General features: G+C 34.8%; 1 protein-coding gene across 1 annotated transcript; it reads left to right on the forward strand.

The window, feature by feature from the left end:
* Window positions 1-10,994: 10,994 nt before the first annotated feature.
* LOC133861933 (ribonuclease 3-like protein 3) lies at window positions 10,995-15,371 on the forward strand. Its single transcript, XM_062297761.1, has 3 exons — window positions 10,995-11,563; window positions 12,966-13,112; window positions 14,277-15,371. Exons 1-3 carry the CDS (start codon window positions 11,123-11,125, stop codon window positions 14,592-14,594), a joined length of 906 nt encoding a protein of 301 aa, XP_062153745.1. The 5' UTR covers window positions 10,995-11,122; the 3' UTR covers window positions 14,595-15,371.
* The last annotated feature ends 1,037 nt before the right edge of the window (window positions 15,372-16,408 follow it).

The raw sequence follows: 16,408 nt of genomic DNA on the forward strand, positions 1-16,408 counted from the left end.
TTTTCACAGTCACTTATACGAATTCTTTTACATTCGGACAAATAATTTGAAAAGAACCTGATCCTCGGAGCACAAGATGAAGAATCACCTTAGGAAAATGTTAATCTATAAATCTTGTAAATTTTTTTTTCTAAGCAAACAACAGGGGAAGAGGGGAGGGCAATTTACAGCGGAACAAACACAACTAAACAACCTTACAATAAGCCATAAATCTAATACATGTATACCAGTACAGTTAAGCATATCATAAAAGAATTTGTGCCAAATAAATAATACGGTCCTAAAATTTCTTCGCACAGACGCCAAGAGAATTGGCTGCCCTAGATGGCGGTTTAAGGCAAGACAAGGAGTACGAGCCCCAAACGATCCATCAACCCTTTCAAGAAGCACAACAAGATCTATAAATATTGTATACAAACATGATGTGTAAGAGGAAATTCACTGTTCTCATGCTGAGATTTGTGTAACTGGGCCTTGACATCCTTCTTGTTACATCATATGTAAACATGATGGTCAAACTATGAAGATCTGTTTTGCTACATATATATATGAATTGCCGTTAGTTTCCATAGCCTTCTAGAATTTTGCTTTCTTCAGTGTTCCAGGAAGCTTCCTCGAATAAAAAAAAAATCAATATATTATGTATTATATGATGATATCTCCAATCATAAGACGTATGTAAAAATAATGAATGAAGTATAAAAATGGCATCAAAAAAATAAAAAAAATAAAAAAAAATGGAAAAGTACATATATCCCCTCAAACTACCATTCAATTGTCAATGTCCCTCTAAACTACTAATTGTATCAATATCCTCAATCAAACTTCCAAAAAATGTCAATGTCCCCCTTAAGACCAACAAAAAAACAAAAATTATCCTATTTTTTTAATAAGAAAAAAATGTCCTTATGAGTTCGAAAAAAAACTAAAATATAAAATTAAAAATAAAAATAAAAATTAAAGAAATTAAAGAAAAAACAAAATAAAATAAAAATAAAAAATGATTCTTTTTATTAAAAAAAATAAACTGAAAATTAGTAATAAAAAAAAAAGAAAAACCTGTTTTTTTTTTTTTAAAAAACTTTCTGTTATTTTTTTTTTTTAATTTTAATAATTTTACAAGGGGTATTTTTGTTATGATGGAGAACATTGACATTTTTTGATAATTTAAGGGGGGTATTAACATAATTAATAGTTTGAGAGAGGGGAAACATTAATAATTGAATGGTAGTTTAAAGATAATATATGTACTTTTTTTAAAAAAAAGAGCATGTCTTAACCAAAAAAAAAAAAAAAAAAACAAAAAGGTCTCATAACTTGGTGAAAGTTCCATTGTCACTAATTTAAGCTTTCAAGTTGGAAGGACTATGACAAAAAATTATATTTTTTGAAGTAGTTGGTTTAATTAAATGATGTGACATTATACTAGTGAGAAAATTAGTTATTAAATAGTGAGTAGTGGTCATAATTGTCTTTTATATGGTTTATTCAAGTTCTTAATCCATTCTTGGCAGGATTTGCGGATGTCGAGGAATTTCTGGTACAACACCAGTGCCCCAATGAAGTGCAATAGTTGTCACCAACTAACGATCCAATCGGATCCGACCCTAGGTGGCCAACACTACTAGTGATATAGTTTCATCGTGACCACCATACGTATATGGTTGCACCAGCCACTTATCTTACCCATTAGATCCAAGTGGCAAAGCATAAATATAAATTTGAACCATATGATCAAATTTGTATAATGGTAACTCAGGACTAAATTGACTTTTGAAATCAAGCCAATAGTTTCATTGGAGGGAAATCAAAGCCAATATTTTCATTAAGGAAATATTCTCATTTTCCTTCGTGGACAGTTTTGACTTTTGAATCTGGCAATTGAAATTAGAATATTTGGTTAAGGACTTTTGAGTCAAGCATGTGAAATTAGAATATTTGGTTAAGGTGCTGTAAATGAAAATTAAGAAATGTGTTGTATGTAGTAATTTCAACTGCATAGATTTAAATTTACTCTCTTTTTCATTAAAAAAAAAAAAAAAAAACACACACAAAAACAAAAACAGTTGAAATTAAATCTGGATCATTATAAAAAAATACATGTCTTTTTTTTTTTTTTTTTTTACAGCAACTAAGCCAAATGTAAAGAAATTTTTAGTTTAAAAAGATTCAATGATTTTATGATTTGAACTTAAGATGAGTTGTTCAAATACTAGGATAAATTCTTAATTATTTATTTTTAAAAAAATTAAGTTAATAAAAATAATTAATTGAATAAAACAAAACCGATGACCAAGCCATAACCGGCGCTATGTGCAGGATTCTTCATTAACTTCAGAATTTAAACACATCTTAATCGCACTTTTTATTATAAGTTAAAAAATGTGTGTAAACGATGGGTTCATTTGGTGATGCAGTGTGTAACCTCGATGCGGTACTCAATGCTGGTAAATGGCAATCTAGTGGGGAATATTAAGCCATCTAGAGGCATAAGATAAGGGGATCCAATATCCTCTTATCTATTCTTAATGTGTGCAGAAGGCCTTAATGCTTTGATTGGGAGAGCTGAGGAAAAATGAATTATATCGGGAGTGCCAACATCTTCCAAGGGCCCTAAGATAAGTCATATCTTCTTTGCTGATGATAGCATTCTTCTCTGTTAGTCTAATTCTGTGGAATGGGGACAGCTTATGCGGATTCTTGGTAAATATGAACAAGCATCTGAACAGAAAATTAATATTCAAAAGACATCAATGTTCTTTAGTCGTAATACAAGTCTGAAAAGAAGACAGGAAATCCTCCAACTGTCGGGCTTAACAAAAAAATACACCGCATTGATGCCTACTTGGGTTTGCCTACCTTCGTGGGAAAATAACAAAACCAAGCTTTTAGTTATATTATGGAACAAGTGCTGCACAGATTGACGAATTGGAAGGTAAACTTCCTATCTCGAGCAGATAAAGAAGTCCTATTGAAGGCGGTTGTGCAAGCTATCCCCACGTACTGTATGGGTGTTTTTCAACTGCCTATTTCTTTATGCAAAGAGATCAATGCTATGATGCAAAGCTTTTGGTGGAGCCACATATCAAAAACATCTAGAATACATTGGATGAGTTGGGAAAGGATGGGCTGGTCAAAATCCAATGGTGGTCTAGGATTTAGGGACTTGGTCCTATTCAACCAAGCTCTCCTAGCAAAACAAGGGTGGCGCCTCATTCAGCACCCCGACTCTTTAAGCTCCAGGATTATTAAAGCCAAATACCACCCAAACTCACATTTTTTGGATGCTCAGGTTGGTTCAAGAGCTTCTTTTGTTTGGAGGAGCCTTTGTAATGCTAGAGAGCTGTTGCCCAGGGGTTGGTGTGAAGAGTGGGTGATGGCAAGTCCATTCCAATTTGGAATACCCGATGGTTGCCAACCCCCATAGCATATTCTGTCAAATCTCCCTAGCGGGTCCTGGACAAAAATTTAGTGGTGGGGGAGCTAATAGATCACAAGCAGGGAATTTGGAAGAGTGAACTCGTCAAGGAAGTTTGCATGCCTGAAGAAGCTCATGTTATAGAGAACAACTCATTGAGCCCATGCCTTCCCCTTAATAGATTGATATGGAAGGAGACTAAAGATGGTCAATTTACCGTCCGGAACGCTTACCATCTGGGGAAACACATGCTTGGAGTTTATGGAGGGCAAAGTTCAAATGAGGTTAAGGATACAGGGCTGTGGAAGTTTCTATGGTCACTGCAGATTCCAAATCAAGTAAAAATTTGGTTTAGGACAATTTATGCCTTTGCTGTAAGGGTGAGCCGGAAACTGTCATCCATGCTATTTGAACATGCCCAGCGCCATAGGATGTCTGGGGGAATGCGGGGTCATGCTCCCAAAAATGCAGGACTGGCTCTATTTCTTTTGTTCTTTTATTTGAGGAGTTCATGCACTGTTTTTCTAAGGAAGAGGTGGAGCTTATGGTCATTACTACTAGGCCCATTTGGCTTAGAAGAAACTCTGTCATTTTTGAAGGGGAATTCTGGCACCCTGATGAAGTGTTTAAAGGGGCCGTAGCAGCTTTGGAGGAGTATAAAAGGTGTAATAGGCTAGAGCCGTCTCACAGGAATAGAAATGATGAAGTCCCTCTGGCTAGGCAACAAAGATGGAAACCTCTCCCAAATGGCCTCATCAAAGTAAATTGGGACGCTGCCATCAATGTTAAGGAAGGCTGTATTGGGTTGGGAGCTGTAGCTAGAGGTTGCAGGGGTGAATTCCTTGGAGCGCGGTGTGAAATGAAACCTATAGTGGTTGATGCAAAGATGGTTGAATCAATGGCAGCTCTTTGGGCGATTCTGTTTTGCAAAGCAGCTAATTTTTCAAATGTTATCTTTGAAGGGAATTCAGCACAGGTGGTGGCAGAGCTATCTTCCTCCCCTTCATATTTATCAAATAATGGCCATTTAACGGAAAGCATCGTACAAGAAATCCAATGCTTCCGGTTTGCAAAAGTTGTTCATGTCTACTGAGAATGTAATAGCGTTGCACATGTGATAGCAAAGGAGGCGGCAATTTGCAAACTGGCATAGATTTGGCTACAGGAAACTCCGGTGTATTTCTCGTATCATTGGGCTTGTTTGGCAAAGACATGTACAGAACAGAACAGAGTAGTGGGTTGTTAATTTTGAAATTAGTAAAAAGTGATAATGTGATATAAAATAAAAAGAATTTGTATAAAAAAGTGAAAAAAAAATTTGTATTGTAGTAAATTTTTTTTATTTGAATAGTAATAAAAAATTATTGATGTGATATAAAAAGTGAAAAAAGTATGAATGTTTTGATGTTGATTGGTATTAGAAAATATGAAAAAGTAATTAAAAAAAAAAAAAAGTACATGAACAGTACACACATTACTGTGTACTGTAATGTCACTTGGCAAACAAGGCTATTGTTAGGGAACGTTTGTGTCCCTAGATTCCTTGTTTTGAGATCAAGTGTTATGTTGTCATGATTCTTTTAATGAGATGATGATGATTTACTGTTCAAAAAAAAAAAAAAAAGCGTGTAAAATTATATGATATGGTGTTTTTAATTATAATTTTAAAAAAAAAAAAATATCTCACCACTAAATGCAGCTATAATGACAATTAATGCTATAATGCAAAAAAATCCTTATTTTTGTCTCATGAAATTTCACACACATGATCTAAGGATCTTTTCATTGAAACATAATAAATTTATTAAAATTATAACAAAATCGATTCAACATTTACAATTCATCGGTTTTTTAACTTAAAAAACTAATTCATTGTTTAAAAATTATGGAATCATGCGATGTGTTATAATTCTATGTCATACATACATACATACATACATACATACATACATACATACATACATACATATATATATATATATATATATATATATATATATATATATATATATATATATTATGACAACGTGCAAATCAATCAAAACCATAAGCTAATAAAAAATAATTAGTTTAATTATTTAGTTGATATATTTGAATCAAAACCATAAGCTAATAAACAATAATTAGTTTAATTATTTAGTTGATATATTTGCGTGCGAGTACGGTCAGTACATACACATAATAATGGTGGTCCAAATCATCATTATAATGACAGCTTTGTTTCTCAATTAATTAATAGCTTTGATTTGCTTTACTTTAGATTATTTTTATTTATAAATAATATGCAAGACCTACGCGCTCACATGGTTATATTCTAAGCCGGTTGATGGTTTTTTTTTTTTTTTTCCTGATTAAATAATAGAATTAAATACATATTTGATATTTGTAGTTTAAAAATTTTATTTCTTTGATACTTTAATTTCATTTCGCTTCAAAATAGGGTCCGAATTGAACTAATGCTCCGTTTGTTTCGGCGTAAAATGATTTCCAGAAAATGATTCCGGTATTTTACGGTGTTTGGTAGGGGCGAAAATAACGGTCAACGAAAATTATTTTCGATTTGACCGTAAAACCTTCTTTAATTTTTAGAAAACGATTTACGGTTTTTAAAACCGTAAATCGTTTTCCAAAATTATATTCTTCGTCCTTACACGTACGTTTGATATCTGACTGTCCGAATCCGACAATAGTCGGTCGTTCGAAAATAGGCAGCAACGGAATCCGGCATCATCAAGTCACTGGAATAATGCCGGCGTCGGAATCCGACCATCGGAATACCGCCGGCTGCCGGAATCCGACTGTCGGAATACCGCCGGCCGCCGGAATCCGGCGACATCCGGCAACTGCGCCGAATGCCGCCGGAATCCGGCCATGGACAGAAACCGGCCGGGATCCGGCCTGATCTGACCGGATCCGGAAACTGACCCGGCCGGATCTGGCCAAAATGGCCGGAATCCGGCCGGATATGACCGGATCCGGACACTGACCCGGCCGACTCTGGCCAAAATGGCCGGAATCCGGCCGGATATGACCGGATCCGGACACTGATCCGGCCGGATCTGGCTTGATCTGACCGGATCCGGCCACTGATCCTGCCGAGATCCGGCCAAAATGACCGGATCCGGCCGGATCTGATCGGGCCCAGAGGTTTCCCGCAGGAATCCGGCAATTTTGGCCAGATCCGGCCAAACATGTTCGCCGGATTCCTGCAACAGTTGCATTTTCATTTTTCGTAATTTTTTCATGCGAACCAAACGCCGAAAAATATTTTCGAGAAAATAATTTCTTTTGAAATTGATTTCGTCGAAAATATTTTACGTCGAAACAAACGGAGCATAAGTTAAAGTTGATATAAGGATGATAATTTGTACGAGAAAAATGTTACTTACCCTGTATTTTTTTCCCTTTATGAGCACTCATCGAGATATTTTGTTTGAATGATTTTTAGATATTCAAAATTAATGAGATAGTAATTACCTTATAAATAAACAAAGACCACTTCTGATATATATACAATGATCATAATTATTAATTACCATATAAATAAATGTAGCTTTTATATATATCCTTGCAACAGGTGGTTAAGACTTCGCAGTATCAATACAAAAAAAAAATGGCATTTATTGATGGTTTTTTCTAGACGGTTTTTAAAATTGCCTAGAAAACAAAATTTGCAGCTGTCTGTAAAAAATTTATCATGGATGGTTTGATTAAACCGTCCATAAGATTCCATACAGTTTTAACTAAACCGTTTGGAAAATTTTGTTTTTTAGATAGTTTTATAAAAACTGTCTATAAATTTATAGACGATTTTTTCCAAAACCATCTGTAAAAAATTTATTATAGACGGTTTGATTAAACTCTCCATAAAATTCCAAACGGTTTTAACTAAACCGTCTAGAAATTTATAGACAATTTTTTCCAAAACTGTCTGGAATTTTATCCAATTTAAATAGGACTCAAAGACTACCAATACATAAATAAGCCACAAGAAGAGCAAGCTCGAAGAAATTTGTGTTGGCTTCTAAGAAATTCCGATTCTTCTCATTGGAATGGCTTCCTCGTCGTCTTAAGTTGAGAATTATAGCGTTTCAAATCTCCAAGCAATATGGACCCACATCCAGATTTCACCCAATTTTTATACTCTTCGAGGTCTACAGCTTGAGCAAGAGATCTGGTTTTTATAAATTCATGAAGTTCTTTTTTGGGTTCTGGTTATTCTACAGATTCGCTCATTTTTTTTTAGATCTGGTTTTTACAAATCTGAAAAACCACAGGTTCAACCTGGCGATTTTGGTGTGGTTTTTCAGAAGTGGTAGTGGGATTCAAACATGCTGGAGGTGGCGGTGTGGTTCGGGGTGCACGGTGCCGTGGTGGTTCCGAGGTGGGCAAAATCTAGCAGAAGATTTTGATGAACATAGCAGAAGATTTTGCTATGTTTTTCGTTTCTTTCCTTTTTATATGTTTGGTTGCTGAGTGAAAATGCAGGGAAAGATGAAAGCATATAATTTTTTTTGGAAGAAAATCATGGCAAACAAGAAAATCGATGGATTTTTGGTAGAACCGGAGCTGATTTACGGTGGATGTGTTTGCTAAAAAGAAGAAGCTTTGACCGCTAGAAAAAAAAAATAAGAATAATAATTATATTAAAAAAATAATTATAATTATAATTATTAAAAAAAAAAAAAAAAAACAAACAAACAAATTTTCTAAACGGTTTTGCCCAAAACTATACAGAACTGGTTCTGGACAGTTTGGATCAAACCGTCTAGAATTACGGACGGTTTGTCCCAAACCGTTCATAATCCTGATTAGCGACCCATTATTCTGGTCAATTAAAAACCGTTTAGAATTCCTTATTCTTTTATAGTAATACTTTGTACATGATTATTTTAGGTAGGAGAATTACTGTGTTATTATTTATGTAGTAGCGTCATATAAAAAATCTAAATATATTTCACTTGCGACTTGTTAATAAGCATGAACGCGCGTCACACATTTTTTAATGTACCCAAATATTATGAGTATGGTAGATAAATGCTTCATTCATTTATCATTCTCCGTCGAGAATAAATATATGTTTGGAAAATAAATTAAAATAAACTAAAATAATAAATAATCAGATGAGACTGCACTTGAAAAGTCATTAACCTAAATTTGTTTATTTTAAATTAAAAAATAAATAAAAATAAAATAAAAGAAGCTCGTTGTGAATTGAAATCCTACTCTAGCACGTCTCCGGCCTCTCCCATCCGGACAGGTTTATTCTAAGCTTTCCGTCATTTGACTTTGGTGCCGCCGTACTCAGGGTCACGAGGTCAATCCCAATCCCTCTACTTATAGTTTTCAACCTTTGGATCTTCGAATTCCTGCCTGGTTTTGGTTACTTTTTGTTAACCAAAACTAAATCGCATAAAGTATATTGTTTCCGAGTGTATTTTAAAAAATTTGGAGTATAAAAATATATAAATTAAAAATTGTGTTTTTAAAATCGCACTTTTCAAAAGAAGGTGTACTTTTAAAAACACGCCCCGTTCACTGACCCCTTTCCCCTCTCCTCCAATCATTTTTTCCTGTTTGTGTCAGTACGGAAAAGTGTGAAGTCTGCAAAAAAAATTTAACATTTATTTTGTATTCCCATTTTACCCCAGTCTTTGAATATAAAAAACGAAAAAAAAAAAAAAAAAAAAAAAAAAAAAAAAAAAAAAAAAAAAAAAAAACTGAAAGGTTAGAGGTAAAATGGGAATAAAAATAAATGTTGGCTTCTTGAAGAAGCCAACATTTTAGCCTATACCCATTTTACCCTCAACCTTTTAATATGAAGAACAAAAACAAGGGAATAAACTGAAATGTTAAGGGTAAAATGGGAATAAAGTAAAATGTTGGCTTCTAGAGAACAGGAGCCTGTATTTTAAATGTCAAATTCCAATTTTACTAAGTTCTTAATTGTGTTTTTAAAAAATTGTATTTTCAAATCGCTATTTTTTAGTAGTATTTTTTTAAATCGCAAATCCAAACAGACTGTGTTTTAAAAACTATTATTTGAAAATGAAGAAAAGTTTACGTTTTCAATTTGTAGGAAACATGTTAGTATTTTTAAAAATGCACGAACTGTAATTTTACGAAAAACTTAACTACGTTTTTAAAAACCGCATTTTTAAATCAATATTTTTAATTACATGATTATTTTTAATTATTAATCGGTGAAAACCCCATCCTCTGGAAAGTCTCGAGAGCCTTCTTAGAGAGAGAGAGCCCCTCTGTAGTTTGGTTGCCGGGGGGGAGGCAAAAAATGTCCCCCTTCCCGGTGTTTAGTTTCCCCCTAGCCTTGAAAGGGCTATGGTGGTTGTTTTTGTTCTCTCCCTGGCTTGTTTTCTAGGGGGTGTAGTTGTTGCTCCCAACCCTTAAGGTTGGGGAGATTTTTGTTCCTCTCGGTCTAATCCAATGGAGGTTGTTTTTCTCCTAACTTCTAGCTATGGAGCTTGTTTGTTTTTCTTTCTTTGTTGTCTCTTTGTTTTCTTTTCCAGCAGAAAGAGATTCAAGCTATTGGTTTTATGGTTTTGGCGCTCGTGGTGTGTCTCCGGCGAGGCGCTTCTGGCGATGCTTTATCAGTTTCTTTGGTGCTATATCTATGCGTTTTGGCTCGGATTCATGCAACACGCGCCTCCTTATGGTGGTCGCCGGCCTCCTTCGGTCCGGTAGTCACACGCCGTGGCTGTGCGGTTCTCTCCTGTTTGGTGCGTGGCCAGCACGCGCCGAGGAGCTTTCTCCCTGGTCCTGCGCGTGAGGGTCACAAACCACTTCTCCGGTCTCAATTGGTGATGATATGGGCTGCTGGAGGGTGTTTGCTTCAAGGAGGGTTCCCAGAGTAGGCGCATGCTTTGCACGCGCCGACTCCAGTGTCGACTTGCTGGAGCTAGTGGTTGAGGATTCTACTGCTTTGTATATTCCTTTGTGTCTCCTGTTTTTCACAGTGTGTCTACTTGTAATGCAGAAATGTTTCATGGGATTATCTGTTGTCTGTGACAAATTAGACCAGCCCTCTTAGAGCATTCCTAGTAGTATTTGTATATTCCAATTAGTATCCTTGTAATATTTGTGTATTGTGTTTAGGCACCTGCTTCAAGTCAGGCTTGATTTCTGACTTAAGGTTTAGGGGGGTCTTGTACCCCTATCCTTGTACTCGCCTTCTGAGCTTTCGGTAATATATGGTAACACATGCTATATTGTTTAAAAAAAAAAATTAATAAAAATAAAAATAAAATAAAAGTATCAAATCTAATCAAAAGATTCGAAACCAATTTTGGGTTTGGGAATTCGTACTCGAAAATGACTCGTGTATATGTGGCCGGTCTTACTCCTTAGCATATATATGTATATATGGCAAAAAACAAATACTATATTAAATTATTAATTGTCGTAGTCCAAAACCAATTTTGGTTCCAAGGTCCGGCCAAACATTTTTTCCTTTCTCCTGTATTTTATCCTTCCAAAACTGGAAATATATATATATATATGTCGCTGTCTCTTCCACCGGCCTCCTTATTACGCGTCTCTCTTTTATTTCTCCGAGCTGTCCAAGAACCAACAGTATTTATTTATCTTTTATCATCTACAAAATCGATCCCACACTGCAAGTTGTAAACCATCTTCTTCTATATATAATATTTTTCCCCTGTTGAGCAAGAACAAGTGAGCAGTACCATGCCCGCCATGGAAGCAGAGCAAGAACAACATGAACCACCACAACGAGAAGAAGAAGAAGAAGAAGAAGCAGTTAACAGATTATTACAAAACATTAACATACAAGAAAAAGAACAAAGCGGGTCGACGCCCCCGGATCTCGTCGAGGTTGAGAAGATATTGGGATACAGGTTCAAGAACAAGAGGCTTTTAGAGGAGGCTTTCACGCATGCTTCTTTTTCAGGGGACGGCGCTTCCTACGAGCGCTTGGAGTACGTTGGTGATGCTGTGCTTACGTTACTCTTCACCAAGGAGCACTACTTCTTGTACCCGGATTTGCCACCCGGCCCGCTTACCCAGCTCCGGGCCGCCAATGTGGACTCCGAGAAGCTTGCTCGCGCGGCCGTCAAACACGGGCTGCATTCGTTCCTGCGCCACAAGAAACCTTTTCTTGAGGAAAAAGTAAGCTCTTCAACCTTTGACCTTTTCAGCTTTTTTGTTTTTTAGTATCGTTTCACGATGTCATGGTGTTGGATAAACACTACATAATACGAGATTTAATTCTTGTACAACACCAATACAATAATTATACAACAACGTCTCACATGAGGGTGGACCTCAGTATGTGAAATTCACCCTCATGTGAGAGATTGTTGTACAGTTATTGTATTGGTGTTGTAAATCTAACATTTTCTTTCTAAGAATTAACGGTCTGTTCATTTATAATTTTTGCACAACTTCTTTTAAAAAAAAATAATAATTATTTGATCTATTTTCTTAAGCATGGGCTCTATATATTAAATTATTAATTTTAATTTGTCTGTTAATAATTTTATCGTAAAAAAAAAAAACAAAAAACAAAACAAAATTTTAACAAACATAGGAAAATTAAGTTACCATCAACCAATGTGTAACGTGTCTTAATGCGATGAATGATGAGCTTTTTGACAAGAAAAAATGGTGAGAAATTTCGAGAAGCACGGAAAACAATTGACTTTGTTTGTTCAATGAATTTAGGCAATACCCATTATTTAATTGTGAGTGTTTATTGGCTCCTTCCGTCTCACACGGCACGTTTTGGCCATTAACGACTTCACAAGCTTGCTTCTTCTTTATTTTTAATTTAAAAGAAAAATTATTGTGAAATTTATTTGAATAAAATAATAAAAAATAGTTTGATTTTTTAAATTTAAGAAAAATTTAAAACAAAGTTGCCACTTGTGCTTTTTAATTAATGTAGGCTTTTAAAGTTGTTAGTTGAACATCATGGAAGAAGCCAGAAGGTTGGTTGTCTTTCAATCCCATAAATGCTTTACTGTAGAAATTAATTTGTTGGTTACGTTCTTTCCCATGAGAGGGACAATTGAAAGACTAATTATTCTGGTATGGAAGGTCCTTTCATGATGGAAAAAATAATAGGTGGGGGGCTGAGAGAGCCCTCCTGTCCGAGTACGAGCTAAATTGTTCATACAACATGCTACGGCAGATGAACTTACGATAGGTTATTGGGTTTATGGAAGGATGATGGGGATTGAATTACAAACTATTTTCGGGCAGGAGAGACTACAACGAGATATGATACGTTTACGAAAGTTCATTGAATATTTAGAACCCACATGTAAGAAAATAGATTCAGTGGTTAGTTAAACATATTTCATATTAATTTTATCTACATCTGCTTCTTGCTCGGACATGGGGCATTTTCTTGCGATCCCCTACTCAATCATAGAGGATAAAAGTAATAACAGGATCTTTAATTGTAGGCGATTCCGATCGTTGATGTTTTATAAGTTATGACATGAAATTGAAATGGGGTTTGTTTAATTTTGTTTTTGATTTGTGCATGAACTTTTGATGAATACAGATTCAACGGTTCACACAAGGGATCTCAGAGTACCCGTTGCATTCCAATGGGCTCGTTCATGTGCCAAAAGCCCTAGCCGACATTGTCGAATCCTGCATAGGGGCGGTTTTCATTGACAGCGACTCCTCAATGGACATTGTGTGGACGGTATTTACCTTTCACTCTCATGTTTTTTTTATCTTCAATTTTAGGCAAAATATTTTTAATTCTTTTAAAAAATAAAATGGTAAATTGGAGTTTCCCTACCCAATGTAGACATCCTATTTGTACTTACACTAATAAACTATGACTCGGTGCAACTTGAATCTATAGAGAGGGATGGAATCAAGATTTTTACGTGGGTCCGAATCTACGTAAATATATATATAATCTCTTTATGTGAGTAAAATAAAAGCATAATTGTATAAGCATACAAGCCAGCATACACGTAAAATAAAAGCATATAAGTCTTAAATTTAATTTTATACTAATTCATGATTGTATATAAAAGTTTCATGTCTATAAAATCAAGAACTTTTCTTTCGAATACAAACGTTTTTTAGTTTGCTATAGATATGTACAAAAGAAATAACAACTTGGCATCTCCTTCGAGTTATGCTTGACGAAGGTCTTTCGTGCAGGGACGGAGAAAGGGAAGGCTGGTATATATAGGCCATACCCGCCCCCCCCCCCCCCCCCCTCAATTCTTAAACTAAAACCTTTTTTTGTTAAAAAAAAAAAAAAATTATTAGCTTATTGGCCCTTATAAACAAATTTTTTTGGCCTTTGACCCCTATCCATAATAGTTTCTAGCTCCGTCTCTGCTTTCATGAAATAAAATTCATCTACTATCATCTATGTGGTGAAATCTTAATTTCTTTAGAAAGCTACATCTAGGGGTGCAAAAAAGTCATCCTTATCATGGCCATAGTCTAAAAAACCATGATTTTATACAGACTTTAAAAGAATTTAGGGTTGCCAAGGACTTCCCACCTATTAAGGCAGGTCCGCCCCGGTCTATAAACTATCAAAATATTTCGAGTTGCACCCTAATTTTCAAGTCAAATTTTGGCCGTTATTTTGGATAGAAAACATCTCGTAATAGGTCCGAATTGCACTAAGTTAAAGCTGATATAAGGCTGATAATTTGTGGGAGAAAAATGTTACTCATCGAGATATTTTGTTTGAATGATTTTTAGATATTCGAAATTAATGAGATAGTAATTACCTTATAAATAAACAAAGAACACTTCTGATATATATACAATGATCATAATTATTAATTACCATATAAATAAATGTAGCTTTTATATATATATATCTTCGCAACAGGTGGTTAAGACTTTGTTGGAGCCCATCATAACTCCGGCAACCATCGGAACACACCCTGTCACGAGGCTTTACCAGTTCTGCCAGAAGAGAAATTTGGCAGTGAAGTTTGTAGACCTATGGAAGGAGTGTACGGCCTTCGATGTTCTCATAGATGGTCAGCACGTGGGAAGAGGTGTCTGCGGCCTCAAGAAGGAGATCGCGTGTAATAGAGCTGCCAAAAATGCGATGGACAACATCGACAGAATATTCCGTGACAAAGATCTTTTTCAAGATCATGAGTGCGTGAATGACAACAACGTCGAGCTATCTGAAGAGTGATGCTGATCATATGACAGTGTTAATTAATTTTTGTTTTTTTTTATTATTATTATTAATGTATTTTTGGTCCAAGTGGTTTAGAGTTTTGACAAATAGCTCTTTTTTAGTTTTTAAAAGTGATTAACCACTCAATTTCTGGAGTAAGTAAAAACGAACAAATCAATCATTACAGTTAGAAAAGTTAATAGAATCCGTTAATGCGCTAACATCTGGCCGGCCTGATCCGTGTTGATGTGGCACATTAACGGAGGGGTGTCAAATTTTCTAACGACAATGACTAATTTGTTCTTTTTGCTTGCCTTATTGAGTGATTAATCACTTTTTAAAACTCAAGAAACTATTTGTCATAACCTCAAACCACAAGGACTAAAAATGTATTTATCTCTTTTTTTTTAAAAAAAAAAAAATGACTGACTAGGGGTTGGTTGGAACTGCCGCATCAATAATATTATAATATAGTTGTGGGATAAAAATGTAGTTTCGAACATTACTCGTAATCATATATATATATATATATATATAAAATAAATGAGTAATGTTAGAAACTACATTTTTATCCCATAAACATTCTACAATACGAACGTGGCAGAGCCAACCAACTATTAATTAGATCAGTATTTATTAAAAATATATATATAAAAATTGATTAGTACTGACACGTCGACATTCTACTTTTTAGTAAACAGTTTGCATGTGGTTGAAAATTTTAAATTTCCTCTTAATTGTAACCTTGCTGAAGTGCTTTGGTTTGAATGACCAAAACGTGTTTTATGTTCATTTGATTTATAGCACTTTTACATGTATGTCTGTACACCTCATGATAATTTTACAAAAACACAGAAATTCCATCTTACATTTGAATGCGAAAATAAATATGATGCGGTAGAATATACACAATTAGACAGGGACGGAGCCAAACATTTGGTTGGGAGGGGGTCAAAGTAAAAATAAATTAAAATATGTAGCCAAAGTATAAATACAAAATATATGGATTTTGTATCTCTTTATCGTTAAGTTTTTACCAAATTCGCAGCACTCAAGAACGAACCTCCAAAAACATATGCTGAGAAATTTGCTCATCTGTTTTCAGCCTGCACCCATACTTTAATTCATTTTTATTTCTTCATAAATTATAGATCGCTTCACAAAGAATCAATTGACACAAATAAGCTCTAAAATGTTTACTCTTCCACACTTTAACAACAAAAATTGGCTAAAATTTCTAACTGGTAGCTTAAATTAAGATTATATATACCAACATGGGATCTTATTAGGGCCACCGGTCCAACATATACCAAATCTGCTCCCTAATTAACTTGACACGTAAGATTAAATTAACCTTAATTCTCTCAATAAAACTACATATAATTTAATAAGACATATGATTGGGCCAAATAAAACTTTTCTTGCACTACATACGTTTGTAGTACCAAGCTACCAGCATCATATATAGTAAACTCAAGAATATATATAATCTTTATTTTTACTACAATGTGCCAGCTTGTTTCCATTTTTGGCCAATTTATAGATGTTATATAAAAACGAACGTCCTTACAAATTAAGAACCAATTTTTTTTTTTCAACTGAACTGGGGGGTGGGCCATGGCCCCTACCGGCCACCCTCCAGTTCGGTCTCTGCAATTAGATATAACAAAATAAAATCTATAAAATAATTATAATCTATTTCAGGTGAAAATTGACAAATCAAGCACCATGTACCTCAACCTTTATTTCTTACACATAAAAGACTAGGACCATTAGAAAAAGGTTTGCCGAACGTGACCAAAACATAATTCAGTGCCATCACACCCACT

The sequence above is a fragment of the Alnus glutinosa genome, chromosome 2 (genome assembly GCF_958979055.1).
Source record: "Alnus glutinosa chromosome 2, dhAlnGlut1.1, whole genome shotgun sequence".
NCBI lineage: Eukaryota > Viridiplantae > Streptophyta > Magnoliopsida > Fagales > Betulaceae > Alnus > Alnus glutinosa.

What these genes read in the sequence shown, in the direction of transcription:
- LOC133861933 (XM_062297761.1), top strand. Translation starts at nt 11,123, where the DNA reads ATGCCCGCCATGGAAGCAGAGCAAGAACAACATGAACCACCACAACGA. An exon ending in AACCTTTTCTTGAGGAAAAA is followed by an intron (nt 11,564 to 12,965) that starts GTAAGCTCTTCA and finishes TGATGAATACAG; the next exon opens with ATTCAACGGTTCACACAAGG. An exon ending in CAATGGACATTGTGTGGACG is followed by an intron (nt 13,113 to 14,276) that starts GTATTTACCTTT and finishes TCTTCGCAACAG; the next exon opens with GTGGTTAAGACTTTGTTGGA.